Source organism: Carcharhinus amblyrhynchos, chromosome 7, assembly GCF_965287045.1.
Source record: "Carcharhinus amblyrhynchos chromosome 7, sCarAmb.v2.hapA, whole genome shotgun sequence".
In the NCBI taxonomy this organism is placed as follows: domain Eukaryota; kingdom Metazoa; phylum Chordata; class Chondrichthyes; order Carcharhiniformes; family Carcharhinidae; genus Carcharhinus; species Carcharhinus amblyrhynchos.
The window spans coordinates 121047857-121073617 of record NC_137330.1 but is presented as its reverse complement, the minus strand read 5'-3'; the positions used below and the strand labels follow the sequence as shown (position 1 = coordinate 121073617).

General features: G+C 45.6%; 1 protein-coding gene across 3 annotated transcripts; it reads left to right on the top strand.

Moving 5' to 3' along the window:
• The first annotated feature begins 236 nt into the window (after nucleotides 1-236).
• On the top strand, nucleotides 237-25240 carry LOC145345248 (protein FAM177B-like). 3 transcript variants are annotated; one of them, XM_080193052.1, is made up of 6 exons: nucleotides 238-367; nucleotides 5706-5753; nucleotides 14761-14907; nucleotides 16351-16417; nucleotides 19114-19211; nucleotides 24129-25240. In XM_080193052.1, exons 1-6 carry the CDS (start codon nucleotides 338-340, stop codon nucleotides 24336-24338), a joined length of 600 nt encoding a protein of 199 aa, XP_080049178.1. In that variant the 5' UTR covers nucleotides 238-337; the 3' UTR covers nucleotides 24339-25240. The 3 variants fall into 3 exon arrangements, with proteins under 3 accessions (XP_080049179.1, XP_080049178.1, XP_080049181.1); XM_080193053.1 differs by lacking the exon at nucleotides 5706-5753 and having other exon boundaries at nucleotides 237-367; XM_080193055.1 differs by lacking the exons at nucleotides 238-367; nucleotides 5706-5753 and adding an exon at nucleotides 5769-6089.
• The last annotated feature ends 521 nt before the right edge of the window (nucleotides 25241-25761 follow it).

Here is a 25761-nt window from a genome sequence, read left to right as displayed (position 1 = left end):
TGTACAGTCTGATCTCAGTATCTGTCTTGAGTTGAGACAAGCCTGTGAGTCTCGGCACCTTCCTGACCTGTAGAAAGTTGCTCCAGTTTCTGCAGCACCTTTTGTGGAGCAGATGTTGTGAGTTGTGTCCACCCAGTCCCACCACAGGCACTGAGGCTACTGGAACCGGTCAAACAGGCTGATCAACACACGGCAGGAGTCTCTAAACCTTCTCTCAGCACCGCAGGCGCACGGATCCGCTTCCTTTAGTCACACCTTCAATCTGCTTCCTCCTTCCTTCGCTGCCTGATTCGGATCTTTCTGCCTCTGCAGCTTTATTCCTGTTTAGGCCCAGGGAATGGAGCCAAGCGGAGAGGGACTCAAACAGGTAAGAGTGGGGTCTGGGGAGAGTGTGCTGGAGGCGGCAGGTCAGCTGGAGGGTCAGTGCTGCCCACTCCCAAAGGGTCAGTGCTGCCCATTCCCAAAGGGTCAGTGCTGCCCATTCCCAAAGGGTCAGTGCTGCCCATTCCCAAAGGGTCAGTGCTGCCCACTCCCAAAGGGTCAGTGCTGCCCATTCCCAAAGGGTCAGTGCTGCCCATTCCCAAAGGGTCAGTGCTGCCCACTCCCAAAGGATCAGTGCTGCCCATTCCCAAAGGGTCAGTGCTGCCCACTCCCAAAGGATCAGTGCTGCCCATTCCCAAAGGGTCAGTGCTGCCCATTCCCAAAGGGTCAGTGCTGCCCATTCCCAAAGGGTCAGTGCTGCCCATTCCCAAAGGGTCAGTGCTGCCCATTCCCAAAGGGTCAGTGCTGCCCATTCCCAAAGGGTCAGTGCTGCCCATTCCCAAAGGGTCAGTGCTGCCCATTCCCGAAGGGTCAGTGCTGCCCATTCCCAAAGGGTCAGTGCTGCCCATTCCCGAAGGATCAGTGCTGCCCACTCCCAAAGGGTCAGTGCTGCCCACTCCCAAAGGATCAGTGCTGCCCATTCCCAAAGGGTCAGTGCTGCCCACTCCCAAAGGGTCAGTGCTGCCCATTCCCAAAGGATCAGTGCTGCCCATTCCCAAAGGGTCAGTGCTGCCCATTCCCAAAGGGTCAGTGCTGCCCATTCCCAAAGGGTCAGTGCTGCCCACTCCCAAAGGGTCAGTGCTGCCCATTCCCAAAGGGTCAGTGCTGCCCACTCCCAAAGGATCAGTGCTGCCCATTCCCAAAGGGTCAGTGCTGCCCATTCCCAAAGGGTCAGTGCTGCCCACTCCCAAAGGGTCAGTGCTGCCCACTCCCAAAGGGTCAGTGCTGCCCATTCCCAAAGGGTCAGTGCTGCCCACTCCCAAAGGGTCAGTGCTGCCCACTCCCAAAGGGTCAGTGCTGCCCATTCCCAAAGGATCAGTGCTGCCCACTCCCAAAGGGTCAGTGCTGCCCATTCCCAAAGGATCAGTGCTGCCCATTCCCAAAGGGTCAGTGCTGCCCATTCCCAAAGGGTCAGTGCTGCCCATTCCCAAAGGGTCAGTGCTGCCCACTCCCAAAGGGTCAGTGCTGCCCATTCCCAAAGGATCAGTGCTGCCCACTCCCAAAGGGTCAGTGCTGCCCATTCCCAAAGGATCAGTGCTGCCCATTCCCAAAGGGTCAGTGCTGCCCATTCCCAAAGGGTCAGTGCTGCCCATTCCCAAAGGATCAGTGCTGCCCATTCCCAAAGGGTCAGTGCTGCCCATTCCCAAAGGGTCAGTGCTGCCCATTCCCAAAGGGTCAGTGCTGCCCATTCCCAAAGGGTCAGTGCTGCCCATTACCAAAGGGTCAGTGCTGCCCATTCCCAAAGGGTCAGTGCTGCCCATTCCCAAAGGGTCAGTGCTGCCCATTCCCAAAGGGTCAGTGCTGCCCATTACCAAAGGGTCAGTGCTGCCCATTCCCAAAGGGTCAGTGCTGCCCACTCCCAAAGGGTCAGTGCTGCCCATTCCCAAAGGATCAGTGCTGCCCATTCCCAAAGGGTCAGTGCTGCCCATTCCCAAAGGGTCAGTGCTGCCCACTCCCAAAGGGTCAGTGCTGCCCACTCCCAAAGGATCAGTGCTGCCCATTACCAAAGGATCAGTGCTGCCCATTCCCAAAGGATCAGTGCTGCCCATTCCCAAAGGGTCAGTGCTGCCCATTCCCAAAGGGTCAGTGCTGCCCATTCCCAAAGGGTCAGTGCTGCCCATTCCCAAAGGGTCAGTGCTGCCCATTCCCAAAGGGTCAGTGCTGCCCATTCCCAAAGGGTCAGTGCTGCCCATTCCCAAAGGATCAGTGCTGCCCATTCCCAAAGGGTCAGTGCTGCCCATTCCCAAAGGGTCAGTGCTGCCCATTCCCAAAGGGTCAGTGCTGCCCATTCCCAAAGGGTCAGTGCTGCCCATTCCCAAAGGGTCAGTGCTGCCCATTCCCAAAGGGTCAGTGCTGCCCATTCCCAAAGGATCAGTGCTGCCCATTCCCAAAGTTCTGCTGTTTGTGAGCAGAACGCTCCACTCACCTGATGAAGGGACAGCGTTCCAAAACCTTTTGGCGTTTACTATCAAATAAACCTGTTGGACTTCAACCTGGTGTTGTGAGACTTCTTACTGTCTTTATTACCCTGCCATCACATTGGATAGATTGAAAAAAAGCAAGCTGTGAATAAGAGGAAGAGAACCTCTACAAAGTACACGCTGTGTACCTGTGTTTGACTGAAGTCCTTCCTTTAGGGCAAACAAGAGTACTTCTGAGTCAATGTGTCACCTCTATGGTGTTAACTGTTTCGTCTCTGGATTCCTTGAGAATTCTCGATAGTTTCAGAAAATAAAACCTTGTCCATCTTTGTGCTCTAACTATGTAACGCTGCCATGAATGGAAGTTAGGTATAGTTCTAGGATATATTAGTGCCTCAGTGACTGCACATTAAGGTACATTTCTAATGGAAGCAGGGATAGAGAGATTCAGGTTTGAAGTGGACTGTGGTTCTTACTATTTCTTTTCACTCCCAATGTTTTTCTTGTCTGTTGAGGGGCAGTCAGTGTTTGTCATCCTCACCAAAATGCTCCTGTTTACTGTGGGCCTGGTCTGGACAGTTTGTATTGGCTAGTGATTTGACCGTGAAGGCCCTTTCAGCTGAGCAGGAACATCTGCCCACATACTCAAGCGCATGCAGTAAATATCATAGCAATCAGAAACTGATACAGCTTCCTTTCCTCACAATGATATTTACTGCAAATTGGGCAACTTGGCAGACCAGTGAATTGCATCCTGAGCCTTCTCAATCTCTGAGTTAGAAACACACCACAACATTCCATTGGGAAAACCATTCCAGTTTATGATCATTGTGCAATGGTGGAGTCAGTCTGCCTCCCTTAACCAAGTCTCAACCTGCCCACAGTGAAGGAACCCATGAGGAAACATCGCTTGAATTTCTTTAACCTTTCCTGCAGGTTCCAGTCTGTGATACCCTCTGACATTTCACTTTAATGGCCATTCCTTGTGTATGGGCCTAGGTGGTAATTGTTGAAAGGATATTTGACCAAAGCTGTCTTCATCCCAAGCTATCTACACCCAGGTTGTGAAAAGTGGCACTACACAGACATACCCACAGCTGTGAGGGGCAGAAGGTGCTGTTGAAACAAGTGTGTCCATTGTGTGTGCCCAAAGAGGTTGAAGTCAGAGATGTTAATGAACTGAAGCAGCACAGTGGTAAAATCAACAAAAAGGAAAGAGTAGGGCCTCTTACGGATTAACAATGTGCGGATCCACAAGAGATGGGTGAGATCCTAAATGAATATTCCTCATCAGTATTTACTGTTGAGAAAATTATGAATGTTAGGGAGCTTGGGGAAATAAATAGTGATGTCTTGAGGAGAAGGAAGTGCTGGAAATTTTAAAGTGCATCAAGGTAGATAAATCCCTGGGACTTGATGAAATGTATCCCAGGACATTGTGGGAGGCTAGGGAGGAAATTGCAGGTCCTCTAGCTGAGATATTTGAATCATCAATAGTCACGGTGAGGTGCCTGAAGATTGGAGAGTGGCAAATGTTGTGTCTTTGTTTAGAAAAGGGCTGCAAGGAAAAGCCTGGGAACTACAGGCCAGTGAGCCTCACATCTGTGGTGCATAAATTGTTGGAAGGTATTTTGAGAGACAGGATCTACAGGCATTTAGGGATGCACGGACTGATTAGGGACAGTCAGCATGGCATTGTGAGTGGAAAATCATGTCTCACAAATTTAATAGAATTTTTTGAAGGGGTAACATAAGAACGTGCAGTTGATGTTGTCTACATGGACTTTAGCAAGGCATTTGACAAGGTACCGCATGGTAGGTTGTTGCATAAAGTTAAATCTTACGGAATCTAGGGTCAGGTATCCAAATGGATACAAAATTGGCTTCTTGTCAGAAGCCAGCGGGTGATTGTAGAGAGTTGTTTTTTAAAACTGGAGGCCTGTGACCAGTGGTGCGCCTCAGGAATCAGTGCTGGGCCCACTGTTATTTGTCATTTACATTAAAGATTTGGATGAGTATATAGGGGGCATGGTTAGTAAGTTTGAAGATTGGTGGCATAGTGGACAGTGAAAAAAGTTATCTCCAATTGCAACGGGATCTTGATCAATTGGGCCAGTGGGCTGACAAATGGCAGATGGAGTTTAATTTAGACAGATACGAGGTGATGTATTTTGGTAGATTGAACCAGGGCAGGAATTACTCAGTTAAGGGTAGGACGTTGGGGAGAGTTACAGAACAAAGAGATCTAGGGGTCCATGTTCATAGCTCCTTGAAAGTGGAGTCACAGGTGGACAGAGTGGTGAAGAAGGCATTTGACATCCTTGGTTTCATCGGTCAGAACATTGAATACAGGAGTTGGGATGTCTTGTTGAAGTTGTACAAGACATTGGTAAGGCCACACTTGGAATACTGTGTGCAATTCTGGTCAACCTATTATAGAAAAGATATTATTAAACTAGAAAAAGTGCAGAAAAGATTTACTAGGATGCTACCAGGACTTGATGGATTGAGTTATAAGGAGAGGCTGAATAGACTGGAACTTTTTTCTCTGGAGCGTAGGAGGCTGAGGGATAACCTTATGGAGATCTATAAAATAATGAGGGGCATAGACAAGGGCATAGACAATATCTTTTTCCAAAGGTAGGGGAGTCTAAAACCAGAGGGCATAGGTTTAAGGTGAGAGGGGAAAGATACAAAAGCGTCCAGAGGGGCAATTTTTTCACACAGAAGGTGGTGTCTGGAACAAGCTCCTAGAGGTTGTAGTAGAGGCGGGTACAATTTTATCTTTTAAAAAGCATTTAGATAGTTACATGGTTACAATGTGCATGGAGAGATATGGGCCAAATGTGGGCAACTGGGATTAGCTTTGGGGTTTAAAAAAAAAGGGTGGCGTGGACAAGTTGGGCTGAAGGGCTTGTTTCCATGCTGTAAACCTCTATGACTCTATGAACTGAGTCCTCCTCTGGGAGTAATTAAAGGGCTACTCAGCCCATTGCTGTCATGTTTTTGGCTTACATGTACTAGATAGAGCTGGTGGATGCACTGTGGTGAGTTGCTGGAGGGGTTTGACAGTTTCTGCTGACTGCTGTGTTTTTTTGGGACACTAGTTGCCCTGTCATTCACTCTCCAAATGAACACAGAATGCGGAGGAAGCAGAGAGGGAAACTTTACAAGGAAGGAGGCCTCTCCTGAGAGAGCTCTATTCCAAGAGGATAGTCATTAAGGTTTTCCTCCTTTTTTCAGGGAGAGCTGGAGCCTGAAGCCAGGGTGAAGATGATCTTCCCAGTGCCAGTAAAGATCACCTCATTTGTAACTTGTTCCTTCAATCAGTAGCTGGCAATATTAGCAATATGTCATAATTTATCATCTGGAGAGTGACAGAGATTCCCAGGAAGAAAGGGGACTCCATCATCTTCTCTCTGAGGAGAATACTAGACTTCCTGATGGTGCAGGGCACCCCGATTTGAATAGAGTACTAACAAGAATTACCCTCAGTCACGGTGACCACACCAAGAAATTCATGTCAGTGAATGTCCATTAACTTCGCAACTTTTAGCATGTGAGTGTCAGCAATTCCCACCATCTTCATCTCTAAGAGAGATTAAAGGATGGCTGCTCAGTGACAAGGTATTTAAACGTGGCTCATAAGCCCTCCCCTTCTCTCAGCCATCAGGGGGCTTTCACTGAGAGCTTTAGAGCCACACACAATACTGTGGAGTTAGCCACTGAGTTCCTCAAGCAATAGTTTCTCTATTTAGGCCATGGGGACCTCTCCAGTGCATGTCCCAGAGGGTCTCCGTCTTTGAAGTCCTATGCTACAAGGTTTTAGAAAGAATTATTAGGGATAGGATTTATAGTTATTTGGAGAGTAATGAATTGATTAGAGATAGTCAGCATGGTTTTGTAGCGGGAAGGTCGTGCCTTACTAACCTTATTGAGTTCTTTGAGAAGGTGACCAAAGAGGTGGATAGGGGTAAGGCAGTAGATGTGGTATATATGGATTTTAGTAAGGCGTTTGATAAGGTTCACCATGGTAGGCTTCTGCAGAAAATGCAGATGTATGGGATTGGTGGTAATTTAGGTACTTGGATCAGGAATTGGTTAGCAGATAGGAGACAGAGGGTGGTGGTTGATGGTAATTATTCAACATGGAGTTCGGTTACGAGTGGTGTGCCTTAGGGATCTGTTTTGGGGCCACTGCTGTTTGTAATCTTTATTAATGATCTGGATGAGGGTATAGTTGGGTGGATTGGTAAGTTTGCTGATGACACCAAAGTCGGAGGTGTGGTAGATTGTGAGGAAGGGTGTTGAAGTTTGCAGGGTGACTTGGACAGGTTGCAGAGCTGGGCCGCGAGGTGGCGGATGGAGTTTAATGCGGAGAAGTGTGAGGTAATCCATTTCGGTAGGAATAACAGATGTGTTGAGTATAGGGCTAACGGGAGGACTTTGAATAGAGTGGAGGAGCAGAGGGATCTAGGTGTATGTGTACATAGATCCCTGAAAGTTGGGAATCAAGTAGATAAGGTTGTTAAGAAGGCGTACGGTGTCTTGGCGTTTATTGGTAGGGGGATTGAATTTAGGAGTCGCAGCGTCATGTTGCAACTGTACACAACTCTGGTGCGGCCGCACTTGGAGTACTGTGTGCAGTTCTGGTCCCCACATTACAGGAAGGATGTGGAGGCTTTGGAGAGGGTGCAGAGGAGGTTTACCAGGATGTTGCCTGGTATGGAGGGGAGGTCCTATGAGGAGAGACTGAGGGATTTGGGGTTGTTTTCACTGGAAAGAAGGCGGCTAAGAGGGGATCTTATAGAAACATATAAGATGATTAGAGGTTTAGATAGGGTGGATGGTGATAGCCTGTTTCCTCGGATGGAGAAATCTAGCACGAGGGGGCATGGCTTTAAATTAAGGGGTGGTAGTTATAGGACGGATGTCAGGGGCAGGTTCTTTACCCAGAGGGTGGTGAGGGACTGGAATGCCCTGCCTGCTGCAGTTGTAAATGCGCCTAGTTTGGGGGCGTTTAGGAGATTGGTGGATAGGTTTATGGACGAAAAGGGATTGGTTTAGATTAGTGGGTCAATATTTTTTTTTAAAATAAGACTGGTCGGCGCAACATTGTGGGCCGAAGGGCCTGTTCCGCGCTGTAATGTTCTATGTTCTATGTTCTATCTTCCACAGCTTTATAATAATGAGAGCTTAGCCAGTGTATCCTGGGATCCGCTGGTCACCGGAGGAGGATGAGAAGGGGAATGATATGCACTATGGCAATTGAATGAAGTAGAAGGATTGAATAGCGAGGTTTTGTTTCATTTGAAAGAAACTTCCCTACACCGACATGGCTTCATCATTCTCTGACAGTACATCCACTTCATACTCCACTTCAGCAAAGAAGGACCAATGGGTTAATTAAAAGTAGAAAAATAGAGTATGAAAGTAAGCTCGGGGGGAACATAAAATCAGATTGTAAAAGTTCCTATAGGTATGCAAAGAGAAAAAGATCCACAAAAATGAATATAGGCCCCTGATAGTTAGAAACAGTAGAATTCATAATAGAGAATAAAAAAAGGCTGATGAATTAAATGTATACTTTGCTTCAGTCTACACAAAGACATGAATAATGTACCAGGAGTGCTGAGAAAAACATTTTTTAGTGAGGAGCTGAAGGAAATTAGCATTAGTAGAGAAATGGTTTTGGGAAACTGATGAGATTGAAGGTAGATAAATCTCCAGTCCTGATAATCTTCAACCCAGAGTACTTAAGGAAGTGGCCCTGGAAATAGTGCATCCATTGGTGGTTACTTTCCTAAGTTCTTTGGAGTCTGGAATAAGAACATAAGAAATAGGAGCAGGAGTAGGCCATCTAGCCCCTTGAGCCTGCCCCGCCATTCAACAAGATCATGGCTGATCTGAAGTGGATCAGTTCCACTTTCCCGCTTTCTCCCCATAACCCTTAATTCCCCTGTCTACCAAAAACCTATCTACCCGTGACTTAAATATATTTAGCGAGGTAGCCTTCACCACATCAACGGGCAGAGATTCACCACCCTTTGAGTGAAGAAGTTCCTCCTCAACTCTGATCTAAACTGCCCCCCCCTTATCTTGAGGCTGTGCCCTCTAGTCCTGCTGTCCTTTCTGAGCGGGAAGAATCTCTCTACCTCTACCCTATCCATCCCTTTCATTATCTTATACATCTCTATAAGATCCCCCCTCATCCTTCTAAACTCCAACAAGTACAGACCCAGTCTATTTAGTCTCTCTTCATAGTCCAAACCCCTCATCTCCGGTATCAGCCTAGTGAACCTCCTCTGCACTCCCTCCAAGGCCAAAATATCCTTGCGCAAGTATGGCGACCAAAACTGCACACAGTACCCCAGCTGCGGCCTCACCAGTGCCCTGTACAGTTGCAGCAAGACCTCCCTACTTTTATATTCTATCCCCCTCGCTATAAAGGCCAACATTCCATTCACCTTCTTGATCACCTGCTGCACCTGCAGACTGGGTTTTTGCAACTCATGCACAAGGACCCCCAGGTCCCTCTGCACCGTAGCATGCTGCAGCTTTTCGCCCATTAAATAGTAATTCCTCCTACTATTATTTCTGCCAAAGTGGATAACCTCACACTTGCTAACATTGTACTCCATCTGCCAGGTCCTCGCCCACTCACTCAGCCTATCCAGATCCCTCTGCAGACTTTCCACACCCTCCGCACAATTTGCTTTTCCACTCATTTTCGTGTCATCAGCAAATTTCGTCACCCTACACTCAGCCCCCTCCTCCAGATCATCTGTATAAATGATAAATAGCTGAGGCCCCAGCACCAATCCCTACAGCACTCCACTAGTCACCAACCACCAATCAGAATAGCACCCATTGATACCAACTCTCTGCCTCCTATTAGACAACCAATCCTCTATCCACGCTAACACCTTACCCCCAACTCCATGCACTCTAACCTTCTGAAGCAACCTTTTGTGAGGCACCTTATCAAATGCCTTTTGAAAATCTAGAAACACCACATCCACCGGTTCCCCTCTGTCTACCACATTAGTCACATCCTCATAGAAATCCAATAAATTTGTCAAACATGACTTCCCCTTAATGAATCCGTGCTGCGTCTGCTCTATGAAACCATTCCTTTCCAGGTGCCTCACTATTTCTTCTTTGATGACCGATTCAAGCATTTTTCCAACTACAGACGTTAAGCTAACCAGTCTATAATTCCCTGCCTTTTGTCTGCTACCTTTTTTAAACAGCTCTTACAGTTCTTACAGTTCAATCTGTAAGAATAGTTCTTATAGATTGGAGGGTAGCTAATGTAAGCCTGCTATTCAAAAAGGGAGGTAGAGAGAAAACAGGGTACTCGGCATTTGTAAGGCAGTGGTATAATCAGTCAGCATGGATTTACAAAAGGGAAATTGTGCTTGATGAATCTATTGGAATTCTTTGAGAACGTAACTAATAGAACAAAGAACACAAACAGCCCGGGAAACAGGCCCTTTGGCCCAACGAGCCCGTGCCGCCATTTTAACACTACCAGTCCCCCCCTCTGCCCATGACCCTTATCTATTGTTTTACGGCCATCCACATTGAGGGAAACTAATTTAGGGACAATTTATTACTGCCAATCAGCTTACTAGCATATCTTTGGGGTGTGGGAGGAAACCGGAGCACCTGGAGAAAACCCACGCAAGCACGGGGAGAATGTGCAAACTCCCACAGAAACCGGCCCAAATCCATGTGTCTGCACAGCAAACAGTGATAGTCACTGAGCTGTTGTCTTGTCCAGCATCTGGTCCAGTTTAAGCACACACTAACGAAATGAAGCACTAGGCCAATATCGAACAACCAAGAGCAGCCCAAGTACGACCCATCGCGTGTATGCCCCTCATTGGACAACAAGGCGGACCGACTTAAAACCTGTGAATGAAAAGAGAAAAAACATTATTATCATACAGAGTTGATTTTGATTTTTTAAAATTTGATTTGATTTATTATTGTCAGATGTATTAGTATACAGTGAAAAGTATTGTTTCTTGCGCACTATACAGACAAAGCATACTGTTCATAGAGAAGGAAACGAGAGAATGTAGAATGTAGTGTTATAGTCATAGCCAGGGTGTGAGAAAGACCAATTTAATACAAGGTAGGTCGGTCCAAAAGCCTGATGGCAGCAGGGAAGAAGATGTTCTTGTATTTTTGTCCCAGTGGAAGAAGGTGGAAGAGAGAATGTCTGGGGTATGTGTGCTCCTTAATTATACTGGCTGCTTTGCCAAGACAGCGGGAAGTGTAAATAGAGGATTTACACTGGGAGGTTGGTTTGAGTTGACCGACGAGAACCAGTGGATGTGGTTTATTTAGACTTTGAGAAGACTTTCGACAAGGTCTCACAGAACAGACTATTATGTAAAGTTAAAGCACATAGGATTTCAGATAATGTCTTGAGATGGCTAGAAAGAAGCGAAGAGTTGGCACAAATGAGTCTTTTTCTGATTTGCAGTCAGTGACTAGTGGGACTTGTAGGGATCTGTGCCAGGATCCCACTGTTCATATTATGTATTAATAATTTAGAAGAGGAAACTGAATGCATTATCTCCAAATTTGCAGATGATACAAAGTTGGGTGGGAGGGTAAGCTGTGAGGAGGATGCAGAGATCTTCAACGTGATTTGGACAGGATGAGTGTGTGGGCATCTGCATGGCAGATGCAGTATAATGTGGATAAATGTGAGGTTATCCATTTTGGTAGCAATAATAGGAAGACAGATTATTACTTGAATGGGTGTAAATTGAGAGATGGATACTCAACAAGACCTTGGAGTCCTCATGCATCAGTTGTTGAAAGTAAGTACACAGGTACAGCAGACAGTAAAGAGGGCAAATGGTAGGTTGGCCTTCATAGCGAGAGGATTTGAGTTTTTGGATAGGGATGTTTTACTGCAATTGTATAAGGCATTGATGAGACCCCACCTGGAGTACTGTGTGCAGTTTTGGTGTCTTTTATGGAAAGATGCCCTTTCTATAGAGGGAGTGCAGGCGAATGTTTACCAGGCTGATTCCTGGGATAGCAGGTCTGTATGAGAAGAAACTAAATTGGTTAGGAAGGAAGGTGTTAAATTAAAAGCGGAGGAATTTAGAGTAGCTAAGAGTAGTGGGCGAGATGAGGATTGGGAGAGGTTTAAATGTCAACAAAGATTGACAAAGAAGTTGATAAAGAAGGGTAGGAGAAACTATGAAGCTGGGCTAGCGCTTAATATAAAAAAGGTTAGCAAGAGTTTTTATAAATATATAAAAAGGAAGAGGTTGGCTAGGGTGAATGTTGGTCCTTTAGAGGATGAGAAAGGGGAGCTAGTGGTAGGGGATGGGGATATGGCTAAGGTATTGAATAACTTTTTTGTTTCTGTCTTCATGGAGGAGGACGTGAATAATTTGCCGGGTGTTAGCGATGGAAAGGTGGTAGGACTGGAGGGTCTTAATGACATTACTGTTACTAGAGAGGCGGTGCTCGACAGACTGGAGGGGCTGATTGTGGACAAGTCCCCAGGACCGGATGGAATGCATCCGAGGGTTCTGAAAGAAATGGCGGAGGTGATAGTGGATGCCTTGGTGGTTATTTTCCAGACGTCGCTGGATTCCGGGGAAGTGCCGGATGATTGGAAAACAGCTAATGTTACGCCGTTGTTTAAGAAGGGTGCCAGGCAAAAGGCGGGGAATTATAGGCCGGTTAGTTTAACGTCTGTGGTGGGTAAAATGTTAGAATCTGTCATTAAGGAGGAAATTGCGAGGCATCTTGAAGGGAATTGCTTGATAGAGCAGACGCAGCACGGTTTCATTAAAGGGAAGTCGTGTCTGACAAATTTACTGGAGTCCTATGAGGATGTGTCTAGGGCGGTGGATAGAGGAGAGCCGGTGGATGTGGTCTTTCTAGATTTTCAGAAGGCGTTTGACAAAGTACCTCACAAGAGGTTATTGCAGAAGGTCGAGGGACATGGAGTTGGGGGTAGGGTGTTAGCGTGGATAGAGGATTGGTTGTCAAATAGGAGGCAGAGAGTGGGGGTCAACGGGTGCTATTCGGATTGGCGGATGGTGACTAGTGGAGTGCCCCAGGGGTCGGTGCTGGGGCCTCAGCTTTTTACCACTTATATAGATGATCTGGAGGAGGGAACCGAATGTAGGGTGTCGAAATTTGCTGATGACACGAAGATTGGGGGAATGGCAAATTGTGCGGAGGGTGTGGAGAGTCTGCAGAAGGATCTAGATAGGCTGGGCGAATGGGCCAGGAAATGGCAAATGGAATTTAATGTTGGCAAGTGTGAGGTGGTCCACTTTGGTAGGAAGAATGGTAGGAAGGACTATTACTTACAGGGCGAAAAACTGCAGCAGGCGACGGTGCAGAGGGACCTCGGGGTCCTTGTGCATGAGTCGCAAAAACCCAGCTTGCAGGTGCAGCAGGTGGTCAGGAAGGCGAATGGGATGCTGGCCTTCATAGCGAGGGGGATTGAATATAAAAGTAGGGAGGTCTTGCTGCAGCTGTATAGGGCATTGGTGAGGCCGCAGCTGGAGTACTGTGTGCAGTTTTGGGCGCCGCACCTGCGCAAAGATATTTTGGCCTTGGAGGGAGTGCAGAGGAGGTTTACTAGGCTGATACCGGAGTTGAGGGGGTTGAGCTATGAGGAGAGGCTGAATAAACTGGGCTTGTACTCGTTAGAGTTTAGAAGAATGAGGGGAGATCTCATTGAGACGTATAAGATGATGAATGGGATGGATAGGATAGAGGTGGAGAGGCTCTTCCCGCTCAGAAAGGACAGTAGGACTAGAGGGCACAGCCTCAAGATAAAGGGGGGACGGTTTAGAACGGAGTTGAGGAGGAACTTCTTCACTCAAAGGGTGGTGAATCTCTGGAATTCTCTGCCCGTTGAAGTGGTGGAGGCTGCCTCGCTAAATATTTTTAAGAAGTGGGTTGATGGGTTTTTGATAAGAGAGGGGATTAAGGGTTATGGGGAGAAAGCGGGAAAGTGGAACTGAGCAGCGACAGATCAGCCATGATCTTATTGAATGGCGGGGCAGGCTTGAAGGGCTGGATGGCCTACTCCTGCTCCTATTTCTTATGTTCTTATGTTCTTATATTCACTGGAGTTTAGAAGAGTGAGAGAGGATCTCATGGAAACTGATAAAATTCTAACAGGGTTAGATGGGTAGATTCAGAAAGAATGTTCTCAATGGTGGGGGAGTCCAAAATTAGGGGTCATAGTTTGAAGATAAGGGGCACACCTTGTAGAACTGAGGTGAGGAGAAATTTCCTCATCCTGAGGGTGGTGAATGTGTGGAATTCAGTACTATAGAATTTTGTTGAGGCCAAAACGTCTGATTTCAAGAAGAAATTAGATTTAGCTCTTGGGGCTAAAGGGATCAAGAGATATGGAGGGAAGGGGGATCAGGACATTGAAATTGATGATCAGCATGATCAAAATGAATGGTGGAGCAGGCTCAAGAAGCCAAATGGCCTACTCCTGCTTCTAGTTTCTATGTTTCCCATCACAAAGTCCCCTTGGCCTATATCATTCAATAAAGGCCAACAACATAAACCTTCACACAACAACTTTATCAATAATACAAAAAAGAACAGAATTAATTACCCTGTTGCGTTCTTTAAGTGTCTGAGTCCTAGAGCTCCTACTGTTAAGAAACTCAAATCAATCTTTAATTCATAATAAAACTGCGGGCTTGTGCATGAAATTATTCCCACAGACTGCTGAAAGAATTGGAGTGCAGAAAGTAAATTGTTCCGTCAAAAGCAATTTGAAAACTGGAAGAAGTTTTGTTGGGTCTGTGATACTGATGTTCTAAAATGGCCACATTGGATGTCATTGCTCTCACAGAACAGGATGTGACTTATAAAATTCGAACAGGATTAATCAAAGATCATAGAATCCCTACAGTGCAGAAAGAGGCCATTTGGCCCATTGAGTCTGCACCAACTCTCCAATGAGCATCTTGCCCAGCCCCACACCACCCCACCTTGTAACCTCGCAGATTTCTCTGCTAATCCCCCTAACCTACATACCTTTTGGATACTAAGGGGCAATTTCCCATGGCCAGTCAACCTAACCTGCACAGCTTTGGACTGCGGATGATCCAGGTTTGTGCCTGGTGTTGAGTTGAAGATGTGTGTGAGGCTTTCTGTTGCTTCTCAAAAGCTGTCAGGTTGTGTCCTGTTGTTCCATAGCTCAGCACTATGGGACTTCAGAACGTTTCATATTCAGGGCAAACTGATCTAATCTCCATTTGAATTACACTTCAAGACAGAGGCAGCTGAACCCAAAGACATGGAGGCAGGAAAACAAGAGCCCAGGAGACTCATTCACTTTTCAAGTGGAGAAACCATGGAGGAATACAGCACTGAAGAGGAGTTTGATGAAGAGCAGAAAGTATTAGAGACAGTCAATCCTGTAAGTGCTCCATCAGCAATCTGAATACATCAATCAAAGCAGAATACTGTGGATGCTGGAAATCTGAAGTCAAAACAGAAAATGCTGGAGAAACTCAGCAGTGCCTGTGAAAGGAGAAATGGAATTAATGTTTTCAGGCTAGTATGACTCTTCTTCGGAACTTCTGTTTTTCCAGCAGTTTCTGCTTTTATTTCTGATTCCAGGTCTCCAACAATTCAGCAATTTCCTTAAGTAAAAATAACAATTACCCAATAATTGAATTAAACAGTTTTTAATTAGAGCAGTGGATTGTGCACATGCCCTTTGTACACGAGCTGCCCCATCTGTCTCCCATATCCCTACCAGATTCCCACTGATAATAATAGGCCACCCGTTGCCCATAACCCTCCCACCAGCTTCCCACTCTTACTCCTACCAGCTTTCTATACCACTCCACCATCTTCCAATCTGCCTCCCAACCAGCCAAACATAACCCCAGCATTCATTCACCAGCTTCCCATACATCTCCTAACCAGATACCTATAGCTCCCCACTAGATTCCAATCCCTCTCGGCCATATCTCCATACATCACACCAGTTTCCCATACACCCCACTAGCTGCCCATACACCTCAATCAGCATCTCATTCACCTTCACCAGCTTCTAACACCCCCTTCACCAACTTCCTGTATGCTCCCATTCACCCCATCATGCCCCTCATACCCATGCGCTCTCCCACCCACTGGCTGTCCTACACCCAGCAACTCATGTGCCTCATTAACTGCCAATTTCCCCAGCCTATCCTACAATTAGCTGCCCGAACCTTCACCACCCCACTGCCTGTATTCACTATCAGCTTCACATATGCCCACCCTCTTCTTCATGGGATGATGAAGAAGATAGGCAAATGAAAAAATGGGAAATGTAATCCAAAACATATTTCAAAAGGTCAATGAAATGGTGGAGCAGGAAGAGAAGGACAATGGACATTTGGTCAGGGATTCCCTGCAGTGTATCAGATAGCTTGTAGCTTACTGCCAGGATCAACTAAATTTTTTTTTTATTATTTAATGGAATGTTGTTTGCAAAGTCCACATTTGTCACTCTTCTCTAATTGTCCTGGAACTGAGTGTCTTTCTGAGCCATCTCAGAAGGCAGTTAAGAATCAACCACATTACTGTGGATTTGGAATCACCTGTCGGCCAGACTGGGTAAGGACAGCAGATTTCCTTCCCTCAAGGACATTACTGAACCAGATTTCTTTTTACAGCAATGAATGATAGTTTCATGATCACCATTACTAAGACTAGCTTTCACATTCCAATTACTTACTCAGAAGAGAAACATGAATGTCAATGCATTTCTTGATGAGTGAGCATCACAGAAGTGCAGCTACATAACCTGAATACTCATTGGTTGAATGTTTTAAGAAAGTAACTTGTTCATCTACTGATTGTCTTGCAGTCCACACTTTCCTGGAACCAATTCCTTCTGTTTTGGATGATGAAATTTGCCAGGACATCATTATCCAGTGAGTAGCACATAGCAACAAGAGACCTGTCTGAGATTTTGAATGAGAACAAGAGGTGAAAGTCAGGTTTAAGGATATAAGGACTGAATGGATGACAATGGGCAGTGGTTTGTTTAGGAAAGGGATAGTCTGAATTACGGGGTTAGCAGAAAGGTGGACTGTACGGTGATGGTTTAGGGAATGGACAGTGGTTCGTTTAGGAAAGGGATGGTCTGAATGATGGGGTTAGCAGAAAGGTGGACTGAATGTTGGGCGTTTGAGGACAGAGACGGATTGAATGTTGAGTGGTTTCATTATGGACTGAGCGATGGATGCTTTAGGGAGATAAATGGAATGAATAGTGGTTTCCTTTGGAAAGAGAATGAGTGGTTGATGTTTTAAGCATGTAATAAAAATGGCAAATGGGATGTTAGCATTTATTGCAAAAGAACTGGAGTATAAAAATAGAGAACTGTTGTTGCAATTGTATAGGGTGTTGGTGAGACAACATCTGGAGTATTGTTCCAGTTTTGGTCCCCTTATTGGAGGAAGGATGTGGTGACATTGGAGGCGGTTCAGAGGAGGTTCTCCAAATTGATTCTGGGGGTGAAAGGGTTGACTGTTGAGGAGAGATTAAACAGTTTGGGCTTGTACTCGCTGGAGTTTAGAAGGATGACAGGGAATCTGATCGAGGTATAGAACCATAGAACATTACAGCACAGAAACAGGCCTTCTGGCCCTTCTTGGCTGTGCTGAACCATCTTTCTGTTTAGTCCCACTGACCTGCACCTGGACCATATCCCTCCACACCCCTCTCATCCATGAACCCGTCCAAGCTTTTCTTAAATGTTAAAAGTGAGCTCGCTTTCACCACTTCATCTGGTAGCTCATTCCACACTCCCACCACTCTCTGTGAGAAGAAGCCCCCTCTAATACTCCCTTTAAACTTTTCCCCCTTCACCCTTAACCCATGTCCTCTAGTTTTTCTCTCCCCTAGCCTCAGTGGAAAAAGCCTGCTTGCATTCACTCTATCTATTTGTGCTCTTATTTGTTCTCTGTTGCCTATACATGTCTTACGTCTCTCTCGTCTTCTTTATCAGAGTTCCAATATCCCTCGAGAACCAAGGTTCCTTATTGTTATTCACTTTGCCTTTAATCCTGACAGGAACATACAAACTCTGCACTCTCAAAATTTCTCCTTTGAAGGCCTCTCACTTACCAGTCACATCCTTGCCAAAGAACAGCCTGTCCCAATCCCAGCTTTTTCCAGTTTAGAACCTCAACCCGAGGACCAGATCTATCTTTATCCATGACAAGTTGAAACTAATAATGTTATGATCACTGGAACTAAAGTGTTTCCTTACACACACTTCAAAATATTGCATCCTCTCTAGTTGGTACCTCTATATATTGATTTAGAAAATTTTCCTGAACACATTTTACAAACTCCAACCCGTCTAGACCTTTAACAATATGGGAGTCCCAACCTATATGTGGAAAATTAAAATCCCCTACTATCACAACTTTCATTATAACACCATAACACAGCTATATAAAATTTGAAAAGGGATTGATAAAGCAAATGTAAACCAAGAGTGGAATTCTCCCCAAAAAATTCCAAGTGTTGAATTCATGTAAAGACTGGACTAATTCCTGTTGATTTTTTCAAAATTAATCTCCCACACTCTGTGCATCACAGAGACCCCAAGTGTGAATCATGCTGAAGATACGTGGGCAGAGCCTATTCACGCTGGAAAAGTTTGCAGCATAGCACTGAGCAGGCCACTGCGCATGTGCGGATCTGTTAGTCTTGACCCCCTCCGCCCATCTCGATTTCAACCCCCCCACCCCCTGCAGTCCCGATCCTTCCCCCACTCCTGGCAGGCTGAGGCTCCACCCTCCCACCCCAATGTCCAGCCCCGATTGCTGGCCTCCCTCCCTCTGTCACCAAGCTCGAGTGCAGTGTGACAGCGGGACCCCCACCGAGCTCAAGGGAGCCCAGAGACTTCAGTCCTGGGCCCGCTATGTAGATGTAAATCGTGATTAGAGTAATTTATTCGGCTCTGTGCTGATTACTGGCATGGAGCTGATGGCGTTGGAAATCTGGCATCTGAAGGCTCGCAGAAGCCATGTTGCTCAGTGGCCTCCGTTTGAGTCCCCTGGCCTGCTGTGCTACTTGCTGGAAGAATCACCCTTCCGAATGCTTCCTGTTATGGGGCAATCTTGAACACAAGGTCACAGGTATAGGTTGAGAGGTGGTAGATTCAAAAGTGAGATGGACTACTTTTTGCTGAGGGTGGTGAATTTGTGGAACTCACTGCCCCATAGCGCAGTGGAGTCTGAATCATTGAATAGTTTCAAGGAGACATATATATTTCTAATAGAAAAGGGACGAGGAGATACGGGGAGCAGGAGGGAGGTGGATTCGAGACCAGGGAGAGGTCAGCTATGATCTGATCAAATGGCGGAGCAGGCTCGAAGGACTGAATTTGTCTACTTCTGCTCCTAATTCCTAAGTTCCTATAGAGGTAGTTGGGAGTTGAGTGTCAGTGTAATTGTGATATCAATCGCTGTACTCTTTGTACCACAGCAAAGGAGACCACTAGTTTACTCAGCACAAACTAGTGATTGAATCTGCAAGCCTCCTTTGCTACGTCTTGTTTTAAGTGACATGGTAATTGCATTGCTGTTACATTTTATCATTCCTTTTCTCCTAGCCTGTGACTTTCTTGGAGGGAAACTGGCCAACCTGTTTGGACTGACGTCAGCAAAGTATCAGTATGCAATAGATGAATACTACAGTGTTCAAGACCAGGTCACCTAAATATTACAACTATAATTACCAGATTTGTGATGTGTTGCATATCATTAGTTAAACAAGGTGGAATTATTATGTTCATGATGGACAGCCTCAAATATTTCACACTAAATTCTGATGGGCAGTTATCAAGAGATCATCAACAAACTATTTCATATTAACACAACTATCAATAGATAGTTGATAAACTGTCTCAAATGATTTAAACAATTAATAATACAGTATATAATAATGAGTAGGTGATTAATAATAGGCCATTTAACACAAGTAGTGGTGCCACACTGCAGTTTAATCAGGAAATCCAAGTTGCTGTGGCAACATGCATTTGTACATGCACATCTGGAGCTATACATTGTGAGGAGAGAAGCTCCAACTTTCTTTCCATCACAAGGGTGAGCAGGAATCTCTCTGTACATACCGCCTGCCATTGACATGTGTTATAGCATTGAAACTCAACCTGTTCAGGCATCAAATCCTGGAATAGATTTGAAAGGCTAAATTGCCTCTTCCATTTCTTATGTTGGTGTCAAATGTTTGAGATGATTTACCAATAACTTATTAATAACTGTAGATCAGTATTTGGATAAAATGTTTGCGATGATTTGCTAATAACAAATTGCTAATTGTATAAATTGTAATTTTATGCATTGGCATAAAAGATTCAAGACAGTTTATTGGACACTATTATATATGATGGGACTCAAACCAGAAGCTTTTTGCTCAGAGGCTGGGATGCTATCCACCATACCACAAGACTGCAATCTGGTTAACAACAGTAATCATACACAATCATTAATAGATGTTCAACAGACCATTTAACACTAAACAATGTAAAATTATCATTAGAATATCTGCAGCCTGTTTTAAACAGCAATTTATATTTATATAGCATCCTTAATGCAATAAAACTTTCTAAGGTGCTTCATGGAGTTGCAAAACAAGGATGAGAAGTAACACAATAAATCATTTCAAAGAGATGGAGGAGAGAAAGGAGGACATGGCAGGGGAAGCAATAGGGAAAGGAGGGAGGAGGGGAGGAGGACAGAGAAAGGAGGGAGTAGAAGGGGGGTTTAAACTAATTTAAACTAAGTTAAACTAATTTGTCAGGGGGTTGGGAAAATGAGATGTAGTCCAAAAGCCAGTGTTGAGGATCGCAAGGTACTGAGGAAGGTACCAAGGTTGCAGGAGTGTACAGGCAGGCAGGGTGGTGGGTTGAAGTGTATCTACTTCAATGCAAGGAGCATCAGGAATAAAGTAGGTGAACTTGGAGCGTGCATTGGTACTTGGGACTATGATGTTATGGCCATTACGGAGACATGGTTAGAACAGGGACAAGAATGGTTGTTGGCAGTTCCGGGATATAGATGTTTCAGTAAGTGTAGGGAAGGTGGTAAAAGAGGTGGAGGAGAAAGGCATTTCGAGGGCAATCTGCCTACTGAGGTAATATGGGCTGAAGTTAGAAATAGGAAAGGATCAGTCACATTGTTCAAGTTTTCTGTAGGCCCCCAAATAGTAATAGAGATGTGGAGGAGGAAATAGCAAAGCAGATTATGGATAGGTGTGGAGGTCACAGGGTAGTTATCATGAACATAAGAACATAAGAAATAGGAGCAGGAGTAGGCCATCTGGCCCTTCGAGCCTGCCCCGCCATTCAATAAGATCATGGCTGATCTGTCGTGGCTCAGTTCCACTTTCCCGCCCTCTCCCCATAACCCTTAATCCCCTCTCTTATCAAAAACCCATCAACCCGCTTCTTAAAAATATTTAGCGAGGCAGCCTCCACCACTTCAACGGGCAGAGAATTCCAGAGATTCACCACCCTTTGAGTGAAGAAGTTCCTCCTCAACTCCGTTCTAAACCGCCCCCCCTTTATCTTGAGGCTGTGCCCCCTAGTCCTACTGTCTTTTTTGAGCGGGAAGAGTCTCTCCACCTCTATCCTATCCATCCCATTCATCATCTTATACGTCTCAATACGATCTCCCCTCATTCTTCTAAACTCTAACGAGTACAAGCCTAGTTTATTCAGCCTCTCCTCATAGCTCAACCCCCTCAACTCCGGTATCAGCCTAGTAAACCTCCTCTGCACTCCCTCCAAGGCCAAAATATCCTTGCGCAGGTGCGGCGCCCAAAACTGCACACAGTACTCCAGCTGCGGCCTCACCAATGCCCTATACAGCTGCAGCAAGACCTCCCTACTTTTATATTCAATCCCCCTCGCTATGAAGGCCAGCATCCCATTCGCCTTCCTGACCACCTGCTGCACCTGCAGGCTGGGTTTTTGCGACTCATGCACAAGGACCCCGAGGTCCCTCTGCACCGTCGCCTGCTGCAGTTTTTCGCCACGTAAGTAATAGTCCTTCCTACCATTCTTCCTACCAAAGTGGACCACCTCACACTTGCCAACATGGGCGACTTTAACTTTCCAAATATTGATTGGAACCTTTATAGGTCGAATAGTTTGGATGGGACACTTTTTGTACAGTGTGTGCAGGAGAGTTTCCTGATACAATATGTGAATAAGCTGACAAGAGTGGGGCCACATTGGACTTGGTACTAGGTAATGAACTGGGCCAAATGTTAGATTTGTTTGTGGGAGAGCACTTTGGAGATAGTGACCACAATTCGGTGTCCTTCATTATTGCAATGTCGAGGAATAGGGTCACATGACAGGGCAAGGTTTATAATTGGGGCAGGGGTAATTATGATGCAATTAGGCAAGAATTAGGGAGCATAAGGTGGGAGCAGAAACCGTCAGGTATGGGCACAAACAAAAAGTGGAGCTTTTTCAAGGAACAAGTACTGTGTGTCCTTGATAGGTATGTCCCTGGAAGGCAGGGGGGAAATGACTGAGTGAGGGAACCATGGTTCACAAAGGAGGTTGAATGCCTCGTCAAGAGGAAAAAGGAAGCGTATGTAAGGATGAAAGAACAAGATTCAGTTGGGTCACTTGAGGGTTACCAGGTAGCTAGGAATGAGTTAAAGAAAGGGCTTAGGAGAGTGAGGAGGGCGCATGAGAAGTCCTTGGTGGGTCGGATAAAAGAAAACCCCAAGGCTTTTTACTCTTATGTGAGAAATAAAAGAATGACCAGGATGAGGTTAGGGCCAGTCAACGATAGTAGTGAGAACTTGTGCATGGAGTCAGAAGAGATAGGTGAGGCGTTGAATGAATACTTTTCTTCAGTGTTCACTAAGGAGACGGGCCATGTTTTTGAGGAGGATACAGGCTGATAGGATGGAGGAGGTAGATGTTCTGAGGGAAGATGTATTAACAATTTTGAAAAACCTGAGGGTGGATAAGTCCCCTGGGCCAGATGGGATACATCCTAGGATACTTTGGGAGGCAAGGGATGAGACTGCGGAGCCTTTAGCTTTGATCTTTGCATCCTCGCTGTCCACAGGGATTGTGCCAGAGGACTGGAAAGTTGTGAGGTTAGCAGCAGAAATGGCATGACTACGAATTAGTTAGGATAAATAACTGGCTGTTGGATAAGTAACTGGCTGTATCATAGAAGACAGAGGGTGGTGGTGGAGGGAAAATTTTCAGACTGGAGGCCAGTTACCAGTGGTGTACCACAGGGGTCAGTGCTGGGTCCTTTTTTTTTGTGATTTTTATCAATGATTTGGAAGAAGGGGCTGAAGGGTGGGTTAGTAAATTTGCTGATGACACCAAGATTGGTGGAGTAGTGGATGAGTTGGAGGGCTCTTGCAGGCTGCAAAGAGACATTGACAGGATGCAGAGCTGGGCCAAAAAGTGGCAGATGGAGTTTAACCCTGATAAGTGTGAGGTGACTCATTTTGATAGGACAAACTTGAACGCGGATTACAGGGTCAACGGTGGGGTTCTAAGGAATGTGGAGGAACAGAGAGATCTTGGGGTTCTTATCCACAGATCTCTGAAGGTTGCCACACAAGTGGATAAAGCCGTAAAGAAGTGTGTTAGCATTTATTAACAGGGGGTTTGAATTTAAAAGTCGTGGGGTTATGCTGCAACTATACTGGACATTCGTGAGACCACATTTGGAATATTGTGTTCAGTTCTGGTCACCTCACTATAAGAAGGATGTGGAAGCACTGGAGAGAGTGCAGAGGAGATTTACCAGGATGTTGCCTGGTTTGGAGGGTAGGTCTTATGAGGAAAGGTTGGGGGAGCTGGGGCTTTTCTCTTTAGAGCAGAGGAGGATGAGAGGCGACTTAATAGAGGTTTATAAGATGATGAGAGGGATTATAGAGTGAACATGCAGAGACTATTTCCTCGGGTGGATGTAGCTGTTACTAGGGGGCATAGCTATAAGGTTCATGGTGGGAGATATAGGAATGATGTCCAAGGTAGGTTCTTTCCTCAGAGAGTGGTTGGTGTGTGGAATAGACTGCCTGCTGTGATAGTGGAGTCGGACACTTTAGGAACTTTCAAGCGGTTATTGGATAGGCACGTGGAGCACTCCAGAATTATAGGGAGGGGATAGCTTGATCTTGGACATAGCTTGGCACAACATTGAGGGCCAAAGGGCCTGTACTGTGCTGTAATGTTCTATGTTGTTCTAAGTAGAGGACGGGGAGGGAGGGAGTAGAGACAGGGGAGGGATGGAGTAGAGACAGGGACGGGAGGGGGTAGAGACAGAAGAAGGATGGAGTAGAGACAGGGGAGGGAGGGAGTAAAGACAGCGAAGGGATTGAGGACAGGGTAGGGGAGGAATAGAGGACAGGAGGGGGAGGGAGTCAAGGCCTGGTCACCCTTATGATGGAAAAAAAGTTGGAGTCTCTTTCATCATAATGTATAGCTCCAGGTGTGCATGTACAAATGCATGTTGCCACAGGGGGGACAGATGCGGTGAGAGTGATGGAAAATTACAAGAAAAGTAATGCAGTTATTTTGAAAAGTTTAAAGATGAAATTGTTGCTGCTGTTTATTTCCAGGAAGGGTATGAAGATGGTGATGAAATGACAGTCATGGAGGAAGTACAGATGCATGAGAAACAGCATCTCCCCATTCAAAATTCTCAATATGGGACTTTAAACATGGTGGAACGATCAGAAGTTGACAGAAAGCACACAGTATCCTACGACAATGAAGCTTTGGAAGACAATGGTGACATTACTGACCAGATAAAGATGCACAGCAACTAATGGTCCAGTCATTCATTTTTCCTGAAAAGACTCAGTAACAGTTTGTTTGAAGATGATGGCATACGCTGAGATGGAAAGCTTCTCACCAGTCTCCACCTCTTCTATTGAGCGTGCTGATACAGCAGATTATTGTCCCATAGCTGCCAACCATCCACCTATGCCTCATAGCCATTCTACATGTCAGAGCCTAACAGCATTAGCAAGCTGTTAGATCATCGAGAGCATCACAGCTGACCCTGTCTTCACTTGGTGTTCACACACACATGTACAATCATTAGATATAGATCACGAGTGGGAACTCTGACATTCTTAGCTCTCCTCTCCAGTCTAGGGCTACCGAAGATTGTTAGCTGTAATGTGTTGAAATATACTTTAAGAGATAGCAGCATCACTAGAGTGATTTAATCTCAGTTTCACTTTGGTTTGTGAGCAGAAAACAGCACACAAAGCTCTGTTGCTGACATCTTCAAGCTTGGGCAGCATGGTAGCACAGTGGTTAGCACTGCTGCTTCACAGCTCCAGGGACCTGGGTTTGATTCCTGACTGGGGTCACTGTCTGTGTGGAGTTTGCACATTCTCCTTGTGTCTGCGTGGGTTTCCTCTGGGGTTCTCCGGTTTCCTCCCAACCAAAGATGGTGGGTCCAAAGATGATGGGTTGATTGGCCATGCTAAAAATTGCCCCTTAGTGTCCTGAGATGCGTAGGTTAGAGGGATTAGTGGTTAAAATATATAGGGATGTGGGGTGGGGCCTGGGTGGGATTGTGGTCAGCGCAGACTTGATGGGCTGAATGGCTCTTTCTGCACTGTAGGGTTTCTATGATTCTATGATTTCTATGATTCTTTCTTTCCATGTATATATGTTCTTATATGCCTACTCGAAATAAATGAATGTGTTTACCCAATCCCTAATGAGCGTTGAGTACCTTTCTATCACTATAAAAACACAACATAGGGCGGAATTTTACCGGCATGTCTGCCCAAGTTTTGCACGATCCCGCCTGAGGCCAACGGAGAATGCTGTTCTCCGAGCTGAGGTTGCCTCTGGAATCAGGGCTGGCATGCCAGTACGATTCCAACCTTAATGACCATCCATTAAGTAGCTGAGATCAGTGCAAAGATTGAACTTGGGGTTTTGCTAGTCTGCAGCGCTCAGCTGCACTTTACATTTTTCAGTTACTTCCTGAAAGAATGTGTGAACTTGCAAACAGTTATCTAGTTAATCTTTTGGGATATAACTCAGGGTACCCTGGCAGCTATATTCTGCTTTTGATCAATTGAGTGCCTGACCTAATTGGAAACCTAAGCCCAAACATTCATTGCAGATAGGATTTTCAGTTTGCCTGATATGGAAGGCAGACACAACCTCCTCCTGCCAATCTAAGTCCAGGGAGCTTAGGCACAGGAGTCCTTCTGAAAAGTGATC